The 22509-nt window shown below is 37.9% G+C and overlaps 2 protein-coding genes across 5 annotated transcripts; one reads left to right on the top strand and one right to left on the bottom strand.

The window, feature by feature from the left end:
• The first annotated feature begins 215 nt into the window (after nt 1-215).
• LOC110736812 (THO complex subunit 7A-like) lies at nt 216-7986 on the top strand. Of its 3 annotated transcripts, none has more exons than XM_021917129.1 (4): nt 216-381; nt 6272-6870; nt 7306-7446; nt 7549-7986. In XM_021917129.1, exons 2-3 carry the CDS (start codon nt 6280-6282, stop codon nt 7435-7437), a joined length of 723 nt encoding a protein of 240 aa, XP_021772821.1. In that variant the 5' UTR covers nt 216-381; nt 6272-6279; the 3' UTR covers nt 7438-7446; nt 7549-7986. The 3 variants fall into 3 exon arrangements, with proteins under 3 accessions (XP_021772821.1, XP_021772820.1, XP_021772818.1); XM_021917128.1 differs by adding an exon at nt 1720-1767 and having other exon boundaries at nt 217-381; nt 7306-7986; XM_021917126.1 differs by having other exon boundaries at nt 217-381; nt 7306-7986.
• Nucleotides 7987-9147: 1161 nt separating this feature from the next.
• LOC110736813 (probable protein phosphatase 2C 73) lies at nt 9148-14397 on the bottom strand. 2 transcript variants are annotated; one of them, XM_021917131.1, is made up of 6 exons: nt 14134-14397; nt 13101-13359; nt 12524-12832; nt 10766-10883; nt 10403-10626; nt 9148-9517 (listed from the first exon to the last, which is right to left on the bottom strand). In XM_021917131.1, exons 2-6 carry the CDS (start codon nt 13344-13346, stop codon nt 9338-9340), a joined length of 1077 nt encoding a protein of 358 aa, XP_021772823.1. In that variant the 5' UTR covers nt 13347-13359; nt 14134-14397; the 3' UTR covers nt 9148-9337. The 2 variants fall into 2 exon arrangements, with proteins under 2 accessions (XP_021772823.1, XP_021772822.1); XM_021917130.1 differs by having other exon boundaries at nt 14119-14397.
• Nucleotides 14398-22509: the final 8112 nt, after the last annotated feature.

Genomic DNA, 22509 nt, shown 5'->3' on the forward strand with positions numbered 1-22509 from the left:
AACCACCACCGATCTTTCGCCGCAACCACCGGCCGTTGACCGCCGTCCCCTTGTGACTCCCAGGCCGCCGCACGGTAAGTAGTTTTGCATTTTTTTTTTTGGGGGGTAAACCCTAGCCACAATACGTCCCCTTTTTCTACCGCTTACCCCGTTCCTCCTTCATCACTGCTACTAAAACCACCACCATCGTGGTCCCAGGACATAGTATTATTTAATTAAAAATAAATAAATTCTAATCTTATTTTCTTTTTTTCCCTTTAGATCTATTTCACGCTTTCTCGCTGTACTCCTTCCTCTCTCTCTCCTCCATTGAAGCGTACTCGAAATTCTCCATTGAAGCGGCTTCTGAGCTCTCTCTCCTCCACTGAAGTAGTCTCTAAGGTTAGATGCTTATTTTTCTATAATCATCTAATATTAATTTTGACAATCTAGTGTTAATCGTGTATTTAATTGTCAGTATATACTCAATTTAGGGTTCTTCGAAGTTGGATAATTGAACTGTTGGTTATAGATACTCGAAGAATTTAACGGAATATTTGGAGTCTAGTTTGATAATTGAGTCAATTTTGGTTGCTAATGTGTTGCAGGGTTTGGTTTGTGTAACTCTTTAATGTCAGGATGAAACCATGAAAATACAAATTCACAAGTTCCGAGGGGTGGGGAAATGGTTTCAGGGGTAGGGATTTCGAGTCTACGGCGGTTTCGGCTCAGGGAAAGGGGTGGGGGTTTCGGGTGGGGAAAGGGATGGGAGTTTAGGGTGGTTTCGGGTTGGGGAATTCAAGTTTTAGGCGGTTTCGTTGGTGGGGCTGGGGCGGGGGGTCTATTGCGCTCATGTGGCTCTGGAAGGAGGGTGGTTTCGGTGGTGGTGCAGGGGGAGGGGGTGGCTGTCGGGGCTGGGCTGGGGAGTGGCTGTCGGGCTGGGTGGGGAATTGTTTAATTAATTTTTTTGATTTTAGGGTTTTTGAATTTTAATTAGATAATTGAATTTATTTTAGATTTTGGGGTTTCATTGTTGTATTATCGAAGTTAATATGTTGGAGTTTAGGGATTTTTGAATTCAAATCAAGTAAGCAATTTAATTTTTAGTTTGAATTTAAATTTTATTTATTTGTAATTTTATGTAATTGAGATTGGATGAAATCAGTTTTTTAGTGGTAATTCGATGAAATTAGGATGAAATCAGTTTTGGGGTTGATGTTCGAGTTGTTATTGTTGGGGTATTGTTTATTTGTTGTTGTTAGAATTGGTGTTCGGATCTTGTTTACTTGTTTGAATTGGTGTACAGTTGGGGATGTTGTTTACTTGTTGTTATTCGAATTGGTGTTGGGTTGTTGTTTACTTGTTGTTCGAATTGGTTGAGGTGTTGTTGCCCTTGTTGGATTGTTGTTGTTCGAATTGTTGTTTGAATTGGTCTTGGTATTGTTGTTGTACTTGGATTGAATTGATTTGTTTGAGTTGGATTGAATTGAATTGTTTGAGTTGGATTAAATTGATAAAAATTGTACTACTTTTGGATTGTAATATAAATTTTTAAGTACTATTTGATTACAACATATATTCATTTGTTCTATTGTACTGTAATATGAATTTTTTAAAAAATTTGGAATAAAATCAATTAAGAACTAGACCTTAAAATTTTTTGGTGACCCTTTTTTTTTTTTTAAAATAAAAACTGACCTCATAAACCCTAATTAAGTTTCTAATTGTAATTATTTGTAGGATTTGTAGATTTTGGTTTAATTGTCAATAAAAAGTGCAGATCTAGAGGTTAGTGACATTATAAACCCTAAAATTCTTAGTTTAGTTTATACATGCATGTTAGTGACTAATTGTATTTAGATATATGTAAGTTTATAATTGTTTTTAGTGTATACATGTTTGTTGTATTTTATGTTTAAAATGTTGAAATATTTGAAATGAATGTGTTGTATTATGATATGTTAGTTTAGTGTGGTTTAGTTTAATGTAATAATATATGTTAGTTTAGTTTAGTTTAATATTATGTATGTTAGTTTATTTAGTTTAATATATTTGTTTTATATAATGTTTAATATAATATTTAATAATTGTTTAATATATTTGTTTAGTTTAGTTTATGTGGTTAGCATTTAATTATCACAAACCTTCTTTGCTGTTCTTGGAGTACATTAAAAGATCATTGTAATGTAACAACCAGATACCAGTATTTGGAAATCTAGAATTTAACCTATCCTCTTTTCTTTGAGACGTTTGGGGTGGAAGAGGGGGTGTACATTGGTGATTGGATGGTATTGGATTAAGATTTAGGAGTTTCATGTGAAGACAGTAATGATACTGATGGAAGGATCTGTTTATGCTAGATGGTGCCACCTTGCTACATTATGTGAAATAGATAAGCTCCCAAATCGTTGACGGAACCTTGATGTCTGAAATATAGGGATATATTACGCTTGCAAATTGTCTATATACAATTTAAGTCGAAAGTTAGCACTTTGTGGGGGTGGTAGCACATGGAATTATGTCTGGCACAGATCATTTTTCTATTTCAAGTCCTCTTCTAGTCTACATTTTCCTCTTTGAAACAAAGGACACTAAGGCTAGAATTAAAGAAGAAAAGTCATTTAATTTCGTTGTCAATCTTTTTTCTTAGGATTTTAATATTCTATTTTTGATCAATTTTGTGTAGTCATTTTGTGTTTCTATAGATCTTTTCTTTCTAGTTTCCTAGTTACGAAGTGGATTCGTGTTTTAGATGAATCTAGAGTCTATCTTGTCCATTCTCTTTTTTTTTCACTTATCTATGTTTGTTCTGTAAATTTTAGAGCACCAATTTATTAGGAGTATTAAAGTTTTTGAGGTGGAATTTTTTTTGGAGTTGGGACTTGAAATTATTAATGTGCAGAATTTGGTCATTGTGATCCTAACTCTTGAATTGTGGAGTATTATTCATTCAATTTCTTATTATATCAATTTATTTTGGGGGACCAACTATATTTTTATCGTTACAATGTTAAGCTATCGATTCATAACTATTCTTTTGATATTGCGTAGTATGTTTCATACTTTCATAGCTTCCGGTGATAGTTTCTTAATTAAGACTCATTTTATTTGGAGACTTTCCAAAGTATAGCGTAGAGTATTATATAAGGATAAAAAGATTAGATTTTCCTACTACTGATTTGAGTAGTTACGGGCAGTACTCAGTAGGCACATTTAATTCTTTTGCAGCAGTAAATGCTAGAGCATGGACTAACCGAAGTTAAAAAGTTAAATTATGTCGGTAAAAATCTTCTTTCCGTGTGCAGCGGCAGACACTAATGCCCTTTACAATTTAGGAGTACATTTAGTCAACTTAATTATAATTCCATGTACAAGTAATAATCATTGACCTCTTTTAGGCTATTGTAATTAAGGAGTTTCCTAATCCTGCACTAAATGTCTAATGTAAAGCTTAATCAAGTGGTTTACAATTTTGTATTTCCCAATAAAGCTTTTGTTATTTCATTGAACTATGATGGGATAGAAATGTACTACATTTTATATGATTGGAGATACAAAAGTTTCTAGTTTTTCATACACTAGTTTAGCCACTAGTTTAGCTGCTAAAATATATCTTCGTCCACTATTGCCCCCATTTCTAACCTTTATCTTTGCATAGTTGCATTCATGAGTCATTTGAATAAAGAAGCCACTTTTTTTTCTTTTTCCTACATGATATATTTGTTTAGTATAATTCATGTGTCCTTTACTTTATATATTTTGTAAATGAATCATTTGCATAATCATATGCCTAGATACCCGTTCAAGGCATACACATTAGGAGTATGTCTTGAATAATCTCCGGTTGGGACTGTCCTTGTACGCTTATTCTTTCTTAGGTGGTGAATGTATGCCTTGTTATTGATTCTAGGGAATATCCTGGCTTCTCATTTCTCTACAATGTTCTCTGGGTACATATGTAGGTGTATCTAATCGCCTACATCATGTACTTGGAGAACTGTAGGGAAATGCTGCCGGATTTTCCATATAATTGAAAACCTGGCTTACATGCACTAGTGGGATTAAACGTACAAGGATGGGTTAGGTTGGAGTGATAAGGACCCTTGGACATCATTTCAAATCTCATTTGCATTTCCATAACACTTTGATGGACAATGAATATTAAATACGCTTTGTGACTAATGTGATTATACAAATGCGTGAGTTGTGTAGAAGTTGTAATCATGATACTAACAGAATATAGCTGGATGTATGAAAGGAAGGTTAGGCTTTCTATTAATCCAGAGTTTGAAAGGGGTTAATGAATTCATTCAGTACGTCAAAGATCATTCCGAGAGTAGTAACCTGAATGAAGTTAGGTGTCCATGTTTTAAATGTATCTAAAGCTTGAGCACACTCAATGTAGGTAGCTTGTAAAAATGGAAAGCAAAGGGAGAAAGAGGAAGAGAAAGAGACCGGCGACCACTAGCATCTTTACTTAGAGCATGAGCATTAATTTTTCGCTCTTTTCTCCCTTTGCTTTCCATTTTTACAAGCTATCTACATTGAGTGTGCTCAAGCTTCAGCCTTTTTAAGAGCTCTATGAGGTGTGAGGTCTGAGGCCTTGGGATTTTGCTATAAAATATAGGTCTCTCACATTTTACAATGGGTATGGAAAAGTAGCTTCTATCCAAACTACTGTCTTAGGTGAAATTCAGAACCTATCCACAATATGATACACATTGATCTAACTGCTATCATGATCTGAATTATTTGAAGCTCTTGGAGAGTAGTTTCAGAAGTGGGGGGTTCATCCTTTGATATTGGATCACATCACACAGCTTCTCACATTTTGTTGTCAAATCAAGGTCATCTTCAACCTATTCATCCCAGTTTTTAAGTAGGGGGATTGTGGGGAATGATACAACAACAAAATCAAAGCTTACTTCCCAAATCGATAGGGCTGGCTGCATGAACCTATCATCCACATAAGTTCTCTTCCATCATTCCCTTCTATCCATTGCTTTCTTCATGAGATTTTTTTAACTCTCTCCTTCTCAGTCATCTTGGGCCTCTCTCGGTTTCTTTTGATGCTTCCATCATCCCCTCATCTTCCTTATAGGAGTGATACCATCTATGCTTTTTAAATTTCAAATAGTTTGTCAGGAGGGTCTAAACTCTAAAGCCTACATCAGTTGAGCTCACCAATATTTGTTTTGGAACTTATACCCCTGGGTTTCAGTAGAGGAGATTATGTTAAAAAGAAAAGGTAGTATTATTTTCTTAAAAAAAAAAAAAACTTTTCCCTTTTCTTATGCTGAAAATTGAATTAGAATGATGCCAGCTTATCGATTTCTGATTGAGCTGATGGAGAGGCTGTGTAAAAGGAGCCTGGTTACTTAAGAAAATGTGCTCAAGGTCAAGTCACATTCAAACAACTCCCTCGAAGCTCTAATTTTGCAGGGATGTTAAACGTACTCCTCTTCTACAGTGATTTGGGGTCATCTTCTTTTTACTTTTATACTTCGTGTGCTATAGAAAAGTTCTGTAGGGATAGTCTGCCCTTAAGCTGCTACTAGGAATCCTCTATGTAATTGTCAAAATTTGAGGATGCCTTGGTATAGTTGAGCTTAACCTTATTAACTACTTTCCTTCTCTTAATGTCAATTTAAGTGTGAAAAGGTGTCTTCGAACTATGCATATTGTGTTATGTAGATAGATTTCGTATTCAGATACTTCCTACGTTTTTCTTCTTCTTCTTTTTTTTTTATTTTTTTTATTTTTTTTTTAATTTTAATTGCACCATTTGGTATTTTACATTATTCAGACCATCGTTTGTGATTTATTCGTAAAGAAAAACAGTCATGTGGGATTTAGTTTTATTCGTCTCAACGTCTACTATTCAAATATCAAATGTTTATAATTTTTACTTAAATAGAATTAAAGATATTAATGGACAAAGTATTGCATTGGTAAGCGTGAATTGACAAATGGTGCAATTAAAAAAAAAACGGAGGAAGTACTAGCTTATTACTCCATGTTTCTCTACCAGAGCTTAGGAAAGACATAAGAGAAAAATGATAATGGATAAACAAATGGAGATGTTTCTTCTGTTTCCTTAACTTTTTGCAGGCCGTAGCTGATTAGTATTTATATCCTAGTTCTATGCAACCTGCTAGACATTTGCTGTAGTAATTTAAATTGTCTTCCCTTGTCAAAATGAAAATAACATGTTTTCCAGCCGCAAGTCTGTTATATCTTCACGCCTAATGGCTTTGTTTATGCATCTTTTTAACATTCATGTTGCTACCAGCTTTTTCAATGCTGAAAGGAAGAAGGGTCGTTGGCAAGGGAGAGGCAATGGCTGCTCACTATGCTTTTGGTCCTCATGAAGACGATGCAATTATAAAGCACAGGCTCCTCACTCGCACAACCACAACAAGAGGTGAACCTCCATTGAAGAAGCTACAAAAGAAATTTACTGCCTTTGTCGTTGAGGTTGAGAAGAATGCAGATAATTACAATGATTGTGAGAGACTTGCGAAGACCTTTTTGCAGGAGCTTACCACTTTTGAGATTCCATTATTGAAAAGCAAAGCAGTTGTTGATGCAAATGTGAGGGAAAAGGAGCATTTTAATGAGTTGAATGATGAGATCAATAGCCAGATTCTTCAGGTTCATGCAGAAATAGAAAACCTAAAGAAAGAACTTGAAGCCAGCAAGATTGAGAGAAAGCACAAGGAGGAGTGTGAGACGATACGAAAACTAATTGCCACACAGCCCCCTAGGTCAGAAACAGAGAAGATGATAGCTGAACTTGAGAAAGAGATAGCTGCCTTGGAAGCAGAAGACATGGCTAGTACAAGGATGCTGGAACTTCGCAAGAAACAGTTTGCTCTGTTATTACAAGTGGTATGTTATAAATCTGCTGTATTCCCTTTTTTTTTCTTTTTTTTTCCCCTTCGAGGGACTGCTGTATTACGTGTTTCCCTTCTAATTGTGAGTCGTGTCATGTATGTTGATAATGGAAGTTAGTTCATCATAATTATGTGGAGTTCTATCTGGAAAAAGTCTATTTGCTTAACAATTTAGGTAACTAACACCAGACAAAATTTTCAATATGCCCTTACTCCTTAGTGAACCAAACTAGAGTTGGCCTTTGGTAAAGGACTTTTTGCCCTTTGTGTATGTTAAAGGGGATAATAGACTCTGCACCCTGTTAGTCAGTTGCCTAACTGTTGGGCAATTTGCCAGACTCTTTAACCTGTAAGCGCAATGCTGCAATGCAATTGATTGAAGAAGACTAGAAGGGACATAACATCTTATTGACTATTATATTTTATTTAGGTGGATGAGTTGCAGGTGACAATAGAAGATGAACAGAGGAGTCTAGTTGAAGAGATGAAAAATCTTTCTGAAGAGCAGAAGGTTGGTCCACAAGATCCGAGCGGGAATGCAGAAGCCATGAGCATTGATTAGCAATTTACTGTGTGTGCTAATCTGGGGCTTTACAAGTAATTATGTAATGTTGTGATCGATATACCATCTTTATGATCATGCTGAGTGGGCAAACCATTGGTGCTTTTGCAGGATTAGGAATCATTTTGTACAATTTGAAAAGAGTGAATGCAATCTGCATTCTTTGTTGGATAACTAGGATCATTTAGGTTGTTCGACTCTAAAAGCACGCAAGCCATATTGATCTGGAAAGGACTTCATTCGATCATTCGTAGCCTGAATGGCCATACCTCAGTGTGGTTCTTGCAGCTCCTGAGGTTACACAAAAGCCAGTGATGAAAGTACTCCACATGGATTCTTTACTGGACCATATTAAAATCAACTTACGACTTTTAGCCTCAAGATGTCATATGTGGCCAATATGGGAAGGAAATTATTCTTGTATTTTCCCACAGTTTATAATATATATGTACGAAGTACGATGTAAGTTTGTTGCTTACAAAAGTAAAATCTTTATTTTGAGAACAAGCTATTCAATAGATCAATATCACTAAAAACTTGAAAGAAAGAGATGAAATGTTGAATAACTAGTTTTTGTTTTGTTTTAAAAATTTTAGGAATTTATTTTCGGTGTGTCGTTTACTTTATGTTAGTCAACCAAATAACAAAAGAAGATTTGAGTGGTTCTATCCTTATACCATTTCACTGTGTTCCTTTGGTTCCAACTTACATGCCATGAAAATATTGAAAACAAATATTAAATTTTTTTATTAAACGAGTATATATGTAAAGCCAAAAAGAGATATACTCATCAACTAAAAATAATTTCATTTATAAAATAGGGGTATTTCTGATTTTTGTATTTTCAGAAATATTCTCTACGCAACGGCTTTTTTCTGTATCAGGCAACTCAAGTTCTGAACATAAAAATTACTGGTAGTTTTATTTTTAAAAAGATTTATCACCTAAAAAGTTGAGTCAAATTTAAAATTAGAAATAGTTAGGGTGGTGAACTCCTTTACGGAGCTTCCAAAAATTGACGGGTAATACCTACCGAAAGTAGGGCAGGGAACTCACTCGTCTTAATGATTGTGTGTTCGTTAGGTGGTGTCGGCACGACCCGCCATCACTAGGCGTTCATCAACGATTCTCAAAGTTGTTTCCTAAAGCTTGCAATTTATGTTCAAGCATTGATTAGGCTAAGTAAGAAGGTAGAAGTGATGAATAAATTCTGCAATGAACTGTTAAACAGGATGTTGCTCAATCTTGAGATTTGAGAGTGGCTATATCAGTAAGCTAATTCTATCCCGGGCCAAAGGAAGGGTTTGATTCTCATTAAAGTGAGCTTCAGCCTTTGAAATTTACCCCTTAGGTTGTGCTCTCTCCTTAGCCGATGAAAAACGTTTCATGTTTTGATCTTTTTGTACTTTTGTGGTCACGTTTCTACACGAGTCAGCTCCTATGGTTTCCACGGTTATAGTTCGTTTGTGGTCCTGTAGTTGTGTGAAGATATCATCTGCACAGTACATTTGATATCATGTGGAAAATTTGAACTTCTCAAGGGGTCGCCATTACATTTGATATCGCATTGATTTTGTAATTCACAAGTGAAATTTCGCATTCATTCTCAATCATTCAAATCTATGTACTTTCCACCTGCTTTCCCCCAGAAAATGCCCTTTGAAGGTCGAAGGCAATTAATCGAATATCAACCGAAGCCACAGAAAGAAAGATGCACAAAGAAAGATAAGATGCACATAAGAGAATTTTGACATTCACAAGAATCACACATTTTACTGATCAACCACAGCACAATTGACACATACATTACAAAGCTGTGTGATTTTTTCCAAACTATTGCCTTTTTTTGCCCACAGTTATCTCTTTCCATTCAATGAATACAGCAGGTTAGGCTTTTGAGTTATTGGGGTGAAGGGTGGAAAAAGAGGCAAACTGCTGAAATATCATCCATTGCTGTCCCTCGTCGTTTTCTCTTCCATTCCCGGACTGCATGATCTACCAATTTCTTAGCGGCCTTGCCTCGATTAGGGCTTGAAGATATAATTTGTACTGCCTCTTGATTAGAAACCACATCCCATACCTGGTGCATAAAAAGTGACATATTCATTGTCAATGTTTTGCACTATATCAATTCATAGAGACAGAAAATTACATATATGAAGGTATATAAGTAGAATTCCTTTGCAATATAAAGCCTAATTTGTCCTCCGCAACTATATAATACGAACCAGAAGAGGGGCATACAGGATTATCCATACAGAAATCAACGAAATATCAACCATAACAATTTAATCAGCTCCGTCATTACTTGGCTAACTTTGTTACAGCTCATTATACTACGTGTTTGAAATGTATTGTAGAGTAAGTTTGTATAAAGTGTAACCTCAAACAATAAAGAAAAACCTAGATCTAGCTAACAGATTTTTCTCCTAAGCATAGAACATTTATAACAAGTTTAACAAAGCCACGACAAGTCAACAATAAGACCTACAAAATTCAGGTACAGAATTCTTTCCCCCCTTTTGATATCAATGAAGATGACTCATTCAGATTCTAAATGCTTATAAGAAAACTCCAAAAAAAAAAAAAAGGCTGTACAATTCCTAAAGTTTGAGAGGGCAATTGGCTGACTAAAGCGATCCTATCTATCTCTTAAGAAAATCGTAAAGCTAGAGTTACAAACTTGCATATCAGACATAAACCATGAGTCATTGTATTCAAGAGTTTGTTATTTCACTGCCCTTTCAAAGTTTAAATAATCCGGAGCACATGATTCCAATTTAACATGAAGTATATCATCTAATTTGGACGAGTGTAGCTTACGTGTTAAGTAATGCACCAATCAAAACATTAGAGAATTTAAGACTTCACAATGGAAGCATATAAATAATACTGTATTAGAAGCATATTATTCTCAAATGTGAAAGTGGTGTATTAAATAAATATAGAAAGTGCATGCACATACCCCATCAGTAGCCAGCACAATGAACTGGTCTTTGCTGGTAATATTCCTTTGTGTTACTTCAGGCACAGATATAAGGCCAAAATCCTTGATGCAATAGTCCCCAAAAGCTCTAGACATTGCTAGCCCGGGCACCTCCTCGTCAGGTAGCCACACCCTATGTACTCCAGGCTCATCGTGTAAGCAGAGTACTCGTCCATTACATTGCATTATTCGCTCAGCTTCCTCTGTTAGCATATATCAGAGCATAAGAATCCAAAAATTATGATAGCATAAACAGGATGTGATGAAGATTTGACATGTAGTTAAAATTAAATACTCCAAAGTTGCACTATGGCAGGAGGTCAGAGATTAGGGTGAACTCACGAGGCAAATTGGGCTTGAAATCAATAGTTAGCTGTACAGCTTCCAAGTCACCGTCATCTGTAGTAGTACCCAATACAGCACGAGAGTCTCCAACATTAGCGATGATAATTTTGTCACCCTGGCAAAGAGAAACAATGGGAAGAACTAAAATCAGCATCCGTGATTAAAACAATTTCCGATCATAAAACCTTTTCAGTCTTCACACATTGACTACATTGTTATACTAGTTGAAGAATTTAAATGAGTCTTTGAAGCATAAGTTACATAATTTTCTAGCCTTTAACAGAATATCTGATAAGCAAGGTGCATTTATTTGACAAATATCAATTTGACTAGGAAAGCAGCATCCTGCTACATTTTTTAGATCCTAGCCTTAACAGATACAATATGTTCACAGACTAGATAGTCCAAAAAATTAAGTGGAAGCCACTAACTTAAACAACTTGCTATTAAACTGATCACCGGGATTAACTTTCCTATTATATTCACGACAAAGGAGAATGTACGGGAGGTACCTAATCCAACACTAATTCTGTTTGTCAGTTCATGGCAATTCTATAAGTCATCACCATTATAAAAGAAACCTATGACAAAGTGAACAAGCAATTTGTCCTCTAATGGTCACATATATGTATAAATTTAATCATACATATTTAATAAAAGTAATTAGTGGGAAAAGTACATAATCTGCCTCAGATTCCGCATGCTACAAAAAAGGCTGGTGAAGTCTAATCCCCCAAAGTCCACAAAAATGATGGGCATCATTAGCCAATCTACTAACTAAGTATTCCAAATCCAATGACGCCCTCTTTAGCACATGGTGTTTAAATATGATGGCTTGTCATGTATGTTGAAGTGGATTATTCTTAAAGTTATATGTATGTAAACTTGTTATAACAGACAAGATTCTCATTAGATATACTAAAAGCGAAATCCACAATAGGTGAGAATTTGAGGCTGAGAAGAATTTGTTATGGGCCACAAATTGATGGTTTATCAAAAACTATAATATCCATTCATCATTCTCAGGAGTGATTAACTTTAACTCTCTAAGTAGGACCCTCCACTAAAATGATTTCCATAACTTTTTCAAATGCAGGGACATGGCCTGGAAGAGAGAAAATGATAGAACTGTGCACATGATATCTTCACACAACTACAGGACCACAAACGAACTATAACCGTGGAAACCATAGGAGCTGGCTCATGTAGAAACGTGACTACAAACATGCAAAAAGATCAAAACATGAAACGTTTTTCATCGGCTAAGGAGAGAGCACAACCTAAGGGGTAAATTTCGAAGGCTGAAGCTCACATTAATGAGAATCAAACCCTTCCTTTGGCCCGGGATAGAATTGGCTTACTGATATAGCCACTCTCAAATCTCAAGATTGAGCAATATCCTGTTTAACAGTTCATTGCAGAATTTATTCATCACTTCTACCTTCTTACTCAGCCTAATCAATGCTTGAACATAATTTGCAAGCTTTAGGAAAAAACTTCGAGAATTGATCAGAGTCAGAAGTATGTAGTCACAAATCCCTTTTTATCATGTAAGCATCTAAGCCAAAAGAATATAATCAAACAAATGCAAGCTATCTTCCTTTTTACCATGTAAGCATCTAAAAATTAGATAAAATGAAATAATGAATGCAAGCTATCTTTTATTTACGCCATGTAATCCCTACTTGATTAGTTGATTACACACAAACTAATCGTACAGTCTCAGCCATTAGAGGGTAGAAAGAAATAAAGTACCTGTTTCACAATTGAAAGGGCGGTTGTTCCACTAAAATATGCATCAATTCTTCTGTGTTGCTCAAGTTCTTGATCAATAGTAGCACATGCCCTCAAATAGGATTGCTTCCAAATATTGAACCAATTCATCTTCTTCTCTACCTCTATGTCAAAATCCGGATCAAGCACCATTTGAGCAAGAGCCTCTTGCCAATTGCATAACAATGACGGTGGCATCGATTCCCTCACTGTCTTCGCAACAAAATGACCCCAAGGACCATGCCCATCAAAAATGCCACAAAAAATCATATCGGGTTGACATCCAAATTCCTGTCATGGACACAAATTCATTTCTTTAGTCTATAATATAATATTATAACTAATCATTGACAACATTCACCAATTCATTTCTTCCCAACAGAGAGAATAAAACCATTCAACATCAAACAACCTAATCTTATAAACAAATAAACATATACCCTCCAATCATAAGGATTCCAACACTAATCATTTAAGTGCACATAATTCATATAATTGCTTCAATGTACAATAACATATAATTTAATTAAAATGTATGATATGTTCAAGTTATGTATACCTCCCAAACAATGCAACAATCTTGATTAACACCTTTTTGACCTTTCTTGGTGAATACTGAGGCGAAATGCTTTGAACCCTCGACATTAACAATGCCTGATGACCTTAATATCATATCGTTCCTCTTAGCATCCTTTGCCATGGACTCTGCAGTTTCCCTACCTACAACTCCATTTCCTGAATTCTTCACTTTCTTAATTGACAATGATCTTGCTAACCCATTAAACATTGATGACCAAGTACCCATTTCTTTTATATTCCTGCAATAATATTAAGTAACAACAACACCCACCAATTAATTTCAGTGATTCTTGCTATTTATACTGACCCATCAAGTAAAGCATAGTATATATTGACATAATTCAAAGTTGGAAGAAATGTGATTCTGAACAAAAAAGATAAGAATCACAAACAATTAGTAAGGTTCTTTTGGTTTTTGGGGTTTAGAATGAAGATAAATCTAGAAGAGCGGAAAGTATTTTAGCCAAGAAAAGTTAAAGAATATTGAATCTTACATGGAATTCCAATATTTGTCAGAAAATTCACTAGAACCACATAACAATTTTTTAAAAATATTCCGAATCATTACATTTCTATATTAGCGATTTCATGAGATGAAAACTATATCTTAAACTTAAATTAAAAGCTTATAATAATTAAATGTTAGTACTTTGAACAAAGGGGAAGCATAAAAGTTATGATCAAACAAAGCTCCATCTTTCTATTAAGAGTAATAAATAAACAAATACCCAGATTGCAGAAGGGACCCAGTTAATCCATCTTAAAAACATACCCTTAAATTCTCAATCCCATCATTATTATAGCCCAGAAAATTAATGTAAAAAAGACACCAACTTTCTCCATGAAAATTGGAAATTCAAAAAACCCATTTCAGAAAAATAAGAAAAAATCAAAACCCATAATTCTTAACTATACCAAGAAGAGAAAATTTCCATAAAAAGTAATAAATAAGAGCATGTGATAAAAATAGTAAGTTTTGTTGACAGTAAATTAGACACCTTTCTATTAATTACCCTCAATTCTGTTTGTTCAAAGTTCCAATTTGTGGGAGAAGAGAGAGAAAACAGAGATCAAAGAGCAGGAAGTTGATGCAGGTGATGAAGAAGTGAGCAAATTTGGTGAAATTTGAAGAGAAAAAAGTGGGAAGAAGGGATATTTCCAGAAAATGAAGGAAGAAATGGATCACAGGAGTCCATATCTTGTTTCCCCTCTTATTATGTTATTGAGGAAAAGAGAGAGAAAGAGAGAGACCAAAACTACAAAACGGACGAGATGTATAAGCACATCATGATATCAATACAAGTATGTATGCAAGTGGGTTACATACCAATAAGTTTTTTGATCAATCAGTAAAATTACTTTTACTTTATTTATTGAGTAAATTCTCGACTCTCGAATTTAAGTAATTAGTTAGAATCTAATAGATTTTATTGTTTATATTCTTAAAAAAAAAAAAAGAGTAACAGTGTACAACTATGTATAAGTTCTTGTTTTCTTGCGATTAAAAAGTTGTGCTATCATTATTCCTATCTAAGTGTGCACCAAAAAAAAAAAAAATTAATAATAATAATTTCTACCTAAGTCAGTCAAAAAGGCATACTTAATTTGAACGTTAATATGAATTTTAATTACAATTATTGAGTGGTTCTCATTAACAGTGATTAAAGCGATTTAACGGAATGAAGGTTTGGTAAGTAGGTTACTAATAATAGTTAATGTTGTTACAGAGTTAAATCAATGTGAGGTAAGTAGGTGACGGTAGCATAGTTAAAAAACAAAAAAACAGAGTTTGTGGAATTTGTCATTATGTAGCAACAAGACTTTGAAATAGTCACAGCTCACCACACCAAATACGAAATATATTTTGACTTAATTCTAACAATATTTACTTCTATGTTTACTTTTATAAATCTTCAAAAAAAACACGTTTACTTTTAAAAGAAAGTATTGTATTTAGGTATGGCTTTCTTCACATTATGCAAATAATATTTCAATAAATAAAATTTAAATTATGTAAAATAAGTTCACTTTATTAAAAAATAAGTTAAATTTAGCAAAAATAAATTCAATTCTTTATGTTCAACAATAGTAATTTAGTCTTAGTTCTGTAAATAAGGAGGTAAAGCGAACATAACCTAAATCATTTAATTATATTATATCATTTTATTCGAATTTTAAGGATTTCAAATTTGCCCTTATTACGAATGTACTTTTTCTGGCTTGAGGGTTTACAAGTAAGAAGAGTTATAAAGAGAAATTAATATGAGATATATGTTTGAACTATCCTACATCAGCAAATAAAATAAGGATGATTAGCATAAATAAATTAATCTTATTAATGGGCTATTTGACCTATATATTAAGTAAATGTGGTTATATAAACTTATCTCTAACCATTGTGCTTTTAGCTATATGAGATGTTATGGTAATAGTTTTTTTTTTTTTTCTCTCACTTTGGTTAGCCTATTATTAAAAAAATAAATAAATAAACCAAGAAGTGATGGTTCATATAAAATTTATTATTTGTATCACAAAATACAAGCATACCCTATTACCGTTGAAGACTGCGTTGTCTATCATCAAAAAAGAAAAAGAATTGCGTTGCCCATTAATTAGTGGCTAACTTACTATTGGCTAATACCACTTAATGACTAATTACCCTTAAAAAAAATTTAAAACTAAAAGCCTACATCATGATTAAGGGGCATAGGGTCAACTATGTTAAAATTAAAACTAAGTTTAAGATGTGATAATGCAATGTTGTTATCATCATTAATATTTAATAAATTATCAATATGTATATAACAACAAATTTCGTACATCACTATCGAAAATTCATAAGAATATAAGTATCAAGAGGGTAATTTGTAAATTATATATCAACATCACAAGTGTTTCGGGTGAAAACAATGGGACCTTGCCGAAGGTCCGCTGAAACGGAGAAGACTGGATTCGGTCCAAGTTATGTTGGGCCGAAGGTTTCCTGCACAGTAAACACACGTAAACTAGCCTCGGGGGTGTTGCCGAGGAAGGCCCCTCCGATGCTAAAGTCAGTACAATGTGTAGAAAGAGAACACTATGCAAGAGAATTTGTTGCTTGAGGCTTTATTTGAGTATATGAGAATATAGGAATCTATGAATATATGCCTGAATGTATGAATATTGATGGCTTTTATACCTCTTCATACATGGAGAGGTTGGGCCTTAGCCCAATTGGCTTGCTTTGAGGGCTGACCTTTGACTTTAGCACAATTGGAGAGTTGAACCTTGACCTTGGGCTTTTAATTGGATCATTTAATGCCTAGGCCCAATTGGACTGAATTGGACCCAAACAACTTGCCCCCCAGACCCGATTTGGAAGGATGACGGGTCGGGTTTGATTTAATTCAGAAAAGGAGGGAAGTAAATGATTTAATTAATCCAAAAATTTGAATTTAAACCGTAATTAATGAGATAACAACGGTTAAGGCGGATGATGGTGGAAGTTGGACGGATAATGGGCAGTTTAATCGCAAGGTCGTGTGTTTAACGGTTACTTAGTGGGGTATTTAAGAGAAATTGAAACGCGGACTCCCCGTATTCCCATTCCTGGAGATATAAACAGAGGCGCGTCATCTCTCCTCACTTATTCACCAACACAAACCCAGAATTCTCGAGAGAAACCAAGAACCCGCATCAAAACTTCGCAAATTCCCCGAGCATTAAGCTTAGAAACTGAGACTTGCCACTACGAACTCGTAAATCGGCAACTTTCGCTTCAGATTAAGGTAAATTCCTTTGATTTCAGTTTATTTTTCTTCGAATTCGAACTCCTTCCTTTTTTTTTCGACTTTTTTCTTCGAAATAATCAATGGCAAGAGGAGTTAGAGGTAGAGCCCGTGCTCCAAGAAGAGCAAGGCCAATTCCCGATCCTAGGAACAGGATTGGGACCTGGAATGGACAAAGGCCAGAGTCTGACCCTGCTGAAGGGATTAGGGCGACTCCAATTTCCTCGGCTCCTCCTCAGAGAACGGAGGGGCCGAGCGCTTCTGGACGGGACGATGAAGTTCCCGCTGTCCTTTGGGATATCCTCCCCGGGTTTTCAGAGTGGGAGAATGCCGAAGTAGCTTCGGCCATGATAAAGAACCGCCCCTACTCATGGTGGGTGGAGAATGCCGAACAATATCGGTTTGCCGAGCAAATTGAGTTGCATTACGACATTTTTGAAGCTGATGGGTATTGGTGCCGAATGCCCGCGGCATCCGATAGAATCCATCGTCCACCCCCGGGGTATGTGGGGGTGTACACAAGACAGCTTCAGTACGGGCTGAGGTTCCCTTTGGACGTATTTGTCCGAGACTTGCTGATCCATTACAATATCTCCCTATGTCAGTTAACTCCCACCAACATCCGAAGGGTGATGACATACTTATGGGTCTGCAAGTTCTTCAAGTATGTGCCGAACCTGCACTGCTTCAAAAAGCTTCATCGGCTAGTGCCAAATATTCAAAGTGGGCACGGAAGCCATGGTTCTGGGTGGTACCGGATTGAGTCCCGGCCCCAGTACCTAACCATGTGGCCGAACGACTCTTCAGACAAGGACTGGAGAGGTCAATGGATTTGGGTTAGGGCACCCACAGATCCGGGCCACCCTTGCGTCTTCAGCGCTCCCCGGTACCTTGCTGAGCCTGATCCCGACATGGGAAGTCTAGGTCCCCCCGCAGATAACGGGTCGGATCCGAACCTTGATCAACAACATATCTTCGGCAAGCTGCCGAACCAGGGGGGGCAGCGGCCGAATGCAGCATATCCCGGAGACTTGGCTCCCCGATACGCATTATGTTTTCCAAGAGAACATGCTAGCAGCTGTTGGCCTCAGCCGAAAGTTTAAGGATGGTAAGCTTCTTCGGCTGAGGCCGAGGCTTTTTAATTATCTCTTTTTCTTCTCTCACTTCACTTTTTTATGCTGTGCCAACCTATCTGAACTGACCTTTCCCCTTTTCTTTTTCAGAGCGGGACGAGACCAACGTTGGCATTAACTACGCTCGTCTTGGTGTCAACTGAGAATGAGTTGTAACTGATCAGGCCCCGTCTATCACTGAACCGAGGCATAGGGAAGTTCATCTAGACTCTTCCCACTTCCAAATTGAGGCTGTTGCTCTGTATCAGAGGCAGAAGCCTTGGTGGAAGAAGAGAGACCCCTGGTTTCAGCTGCTGGACGAAGAAGCTGAAGCTGCCCGTACAGCCGAAGAGGTTGCACGGGTTCTCGAAGCTTGCGAAGGAGGAGAAGGGTCCTCCAGAGCTGCTGAAGAAGAAGCTGCAGCTAGGGCAGCTGAAGAAGACGAGGCTTTGCTGAAGACCTCGGTGAGCTTTCAGACTTAATTTTATCTTTCTTCTTTTTTCTTTTTTCTTTTTTTTTTTACTCACATTCTTCCTCCCCCCTGTCTGTTACAGTCTGAAGAGAGTAACAGACACAGAGAAGGGAAAGCCCCTGTTCGTCCCGAAGACCAAATACAAGAAGAGTCTTCAGACTCAGACATGGACGAGCAGCCTCTTCAGAAAAGGCGCCGAAAAATGGCCATCATCGGCCCTCATGACTTTCAGCGGAGGCCGATGACCATCGGCGTTGAAATAAGGGAACCCGAGGAAGGCAATGGATCGCCGAGGGTTCCCCGGCCACCACCCCAATCACCTCAAAAGACCCCTCCGCCACCTCCTGAGATGGAGGTGGATCAGAGAACTCCCGAATCTAAGGGAGGGGTCCAAGAAGAAATTCAGGAGAGTGCTGCTGAGCACAAAAATAAGGATGCCGTGATGCCCAGTGCTGAGGGTTTCACGGCAGACATTGCAAGAGAGGTTGAGGCTTTCGTCCTCACCCCTGAAGAAGAAGAGGTCATAGTAATTGACTCTTCTGAGAAGGATGATGCTGAGCCATCCAAAGCTAAAGAAGCTCCATCGTCATCCTTTCCTTCTTTCCAGACTCTGCAATCTGGAGAAATGGGTTTCTCGGCCCCCCGAATTCCAGTCCAAGATCACATCTGGGACCTCATATGGGGTCAGAACCGTGAAGGTGCTGCAGCCTACTTCGGCGATTTTGCTGGCATGTCGAAGTAGATAGGGCAAGAATTGGTCGCTGAAGGCCACTGCTGGGATGGGCAAATCCAGCAGATCAGTTCCTGACCCAGCCAGGTCTAACCAACTGCTGATGATGCAGGTGATTTTCCTTGCCTTTATTTCCTCTAAAATTCAGCTATATTTTTATTTACTTTTATTTTTTAACTTGTGCTCCTGTTTTCAGTTCGTGCACAATCAAACTCTCACTGTAGAGCTGATAGATACCCTACAAGATAGGGTAGACGCTGCCGAGCACGAAAAGAAGGTAGCTGAAGAGGAATTAAAGCTTGCTAAGCTGAAGCAAGCAGCAGCTGAAGAGAAGCAGCAGAAGGGTGAGGAGTACGAGAAAAAAGCTGTTGAAGCCCTCAAAACCTTCTGCGACGCTATGGAGAAGGAAGTTTTTCCCCCACTGATGGAAGGGGAAAAATTCCTCCAGGAGCACATGGGAGTGGACGTCTCCAAATTCAAGGCTGCCGTTGAGAGCCGTATTCAGGAAGGAGCTGCTGCACAAGCTGAAGTGCAGCAATGGCTAGAAGCTCTTGAAGCCAGCAGAATGGCTGCTGAAGAGCTGCTCCAAGCCAGGGATGTCCAACTCTCAGAGGCTGCTGCTGCTGCTGAAGTTCAGAGAGCTAAACTCCATGAGGCTGAGGATCAACTGATGGCCAAAAAAGTAGAAGTGGCCCAGGCTCAAACAAAGGCTTCCCAAGTTCAGCAGGAGCTGAATGAGCTGAAAGGTTCCTCCTCCAAGCTCGCCGATGAGCTGAAGAAATCCAAGGAAGACTTGGAGGAGATCCAGAAGAAGCTGGCTGATGCTGAGGCTCTACTCAAAGTCCGTGTCTATACCCAGGAAGAATATGAAATGGGTTTCAGAAACGGGTTCAGAGTATGCCGAAGAGTCTGCCTTCATGCTGAGCCGAAGCTGGACTGGTCCAAATGTGCTGAATGGGTCCAGAATCCCGAAGACCCTCATATGAAGTATGCAACTCCAGTCGAAGCTGAAATTCTTAAGGCTGAGGAAGCCGAAGAGGAAGCTGAGAGAATGGAGTTGGAGGCTGAACAGAGGGAAAGGGAGGCTCGGCAGAGTGCAAAGCCTGCTTCTTCTGCTGCTGGGGCTGAGGCCACCATGGGGCTCAACAATGCTGATCAGTCTGATCCTCGGGCTGAAGCATAGGAACTCGGGCAGTCGTCTTCAGAATCTTGCGGTTCATCATGCGCTTAACTTTAGACTTGCCGCTTTCTTAATTTTTTGCCTTGTTTTTTGCTTCAGCTTGCCTTGTCGTACAACAGTTTATTTTTTTGCTTATGTACGTATTTCGGCAGCTGTTATTTTCCGCTTGTGGCCGGCTGCCGATATAGTTTAATTGAACTTGTAGCTCAATTTCTGAGCATAAATTATTAATTTGATGCTCTTTTCTTCAGCTTCTTTGTTTTTGAATGCTTTACTGTTTCTTTCATTCTGCCGAACATAAACTTGCACTGATGGCTTCAGCTGAATAAACAATTTCTTCACTTCTTTAAAATGGGTATCCGAAACACAGGGCCAACTGAAGGCAGTGCTTCTGGAATACAAGTCTTACTGAAGATTGACTTCAGCTGAAACACAAGGCCAACTTAAGGCAATGTTTCGGATAATGGCTCTCTGGGATACAAGGCTCAGTTAAGGCAATATCCCAGAATTGTCCATGGACTCATGACTTTGGAGAACAAATCTTACTGATGTTGGACTTCAGCTGAAAGACCTGTGTTCTTTAAAAGACGCATATCCGAAACACAGGGCCAACTGAAGGCGATGCTTCGGATAATGGCTTTCTGGGATACAAGGCTCAGTTAAGGCAATATCCCAGAATTGTCCATGGACTCATGTCTTTGGAGAACAAGTCTTACTGAAGTTGGAATTCAGCTGAAAGACCAATGTTCTTTAAAAAGACGAGTTTTGTCAGCAATCTGAAACCCAGTTACCTGAAGGCGAAGGTTTCAGACGAGGCTGATTAAACAATTTTCAATTGTTGCTGTTATCCTTGATTTTCTGTCTATCTTTGAAAAATGGATACCCGAAACACAGGGCCAACTTAAGGAAATGTTTCGGATAATGGCTCTCTGGGATACAAGGCTCAGTTAAGGCAATATCCCAGAATTGTCCATGGACTCATGTCTTTGGAGAACAAGTCTTACTGAAGTTTGACTTCAGCTGAAAGACCAGTGTTCTTTAAAAAGACGAGTTTTGTCAGCAATCTGAAACCCAGTTACCCGAAGGCGAAGGTTTCAGACGAGGCTGAATAAAAAACCCTTAAAGAGTAGATAGAACGAAGAAAACTTTGAAAGGATAAAAAGTTGCAAACATTTATATAAATGGCGGCTCCAAGGCCTTTCATTGATTCAAAATGTACTTACAAAGATTGTTCTGCCCCGAAGGGTTTACACATGGTATTTTTTCAGTACATCAGCGTTCCAGTGATTTTTCAACTCAGTTCCATCCAACTGCCGAAGTCGGTATGTCCCTGGCTGAAGCTCATCATAGATTTCATAAGGTCCTTCCCATGCAGCTGAGAGTTTCCCATGGATTCGGCCTTTCTGAACTGCAGCAGCATTCCGAAGGACAAGGTCTCCAATTTTGAGAGGCCTTGCATGGACCCTTCGGTTATAAAATTTGCTGATTCTGTGCTTATAAGCGGCCATCCTGTCTCGGGCTGAGTCTCTTACTTCGTCGAGGAAATCGAGAGATTCCCTCATCAGTCGGTCATTCTCAGCCGAGAAGTGGTGCACTCGAAGGCTCTCAGAGCCAATTTCCACTGGAAGGACGGCTTCGGCACCATACACCAGTTCAAAAGGTGAATGGCCCGTTGCCTCTTTTTCAGTTGTCCGAAGGGACCAAAGGGTTCCAGGGAGCTCCTCCAGCCACTTGGACTTTTGATCTTCCACCCTCTTCTTGAGGGAATTTAAGATCTGTTTATTTGCAGCTTCGGCTTGTCCGTTACTTTGCGGGTGGCATATCGCTGAATATGCCAGTTTGATGCCGAACTGATCTGTATACCGCTTCAGCGGTAAGTTATCAAATTGCCTCCCATGATCGAAGACAAATACTCTCGGGATGCCAAAGCGAGTGATGATATTCTGCCAGATAAATTTTCTGACAGTTTGCTATGTAATGTTCGAGGCTGCTTCGGCCTCGATCCATTTACTGAAGTAGTCAACTCCAACTATCAGCCATTTTTTCTGGTACACAGCCTCTGGAAATGGTCCCAGTATATCCAGTCCCCATTGGGCAAACGGGAGTGGATTAAGGATCGGCTGAAGAT

The sequence above is a fragment of the Chenopodium quinoa genome, unplaced genomic scaffold (assembly GCF_001683475.1).
Source record: "Chenopodium quinoa cultivar QQ74 unplaced genomic scaffold, ASM168347v1, whole genome shotgun sequence".
In the NCBI taxonomy this organism is placed as follows: domain Eukaryota; kingdom Viridiplantae; phylum Streptophyta; class Magnoliopsida; order Caryophyllales; family Amaranthaceae; genus Chenopodium; species Chenopodium quinoa.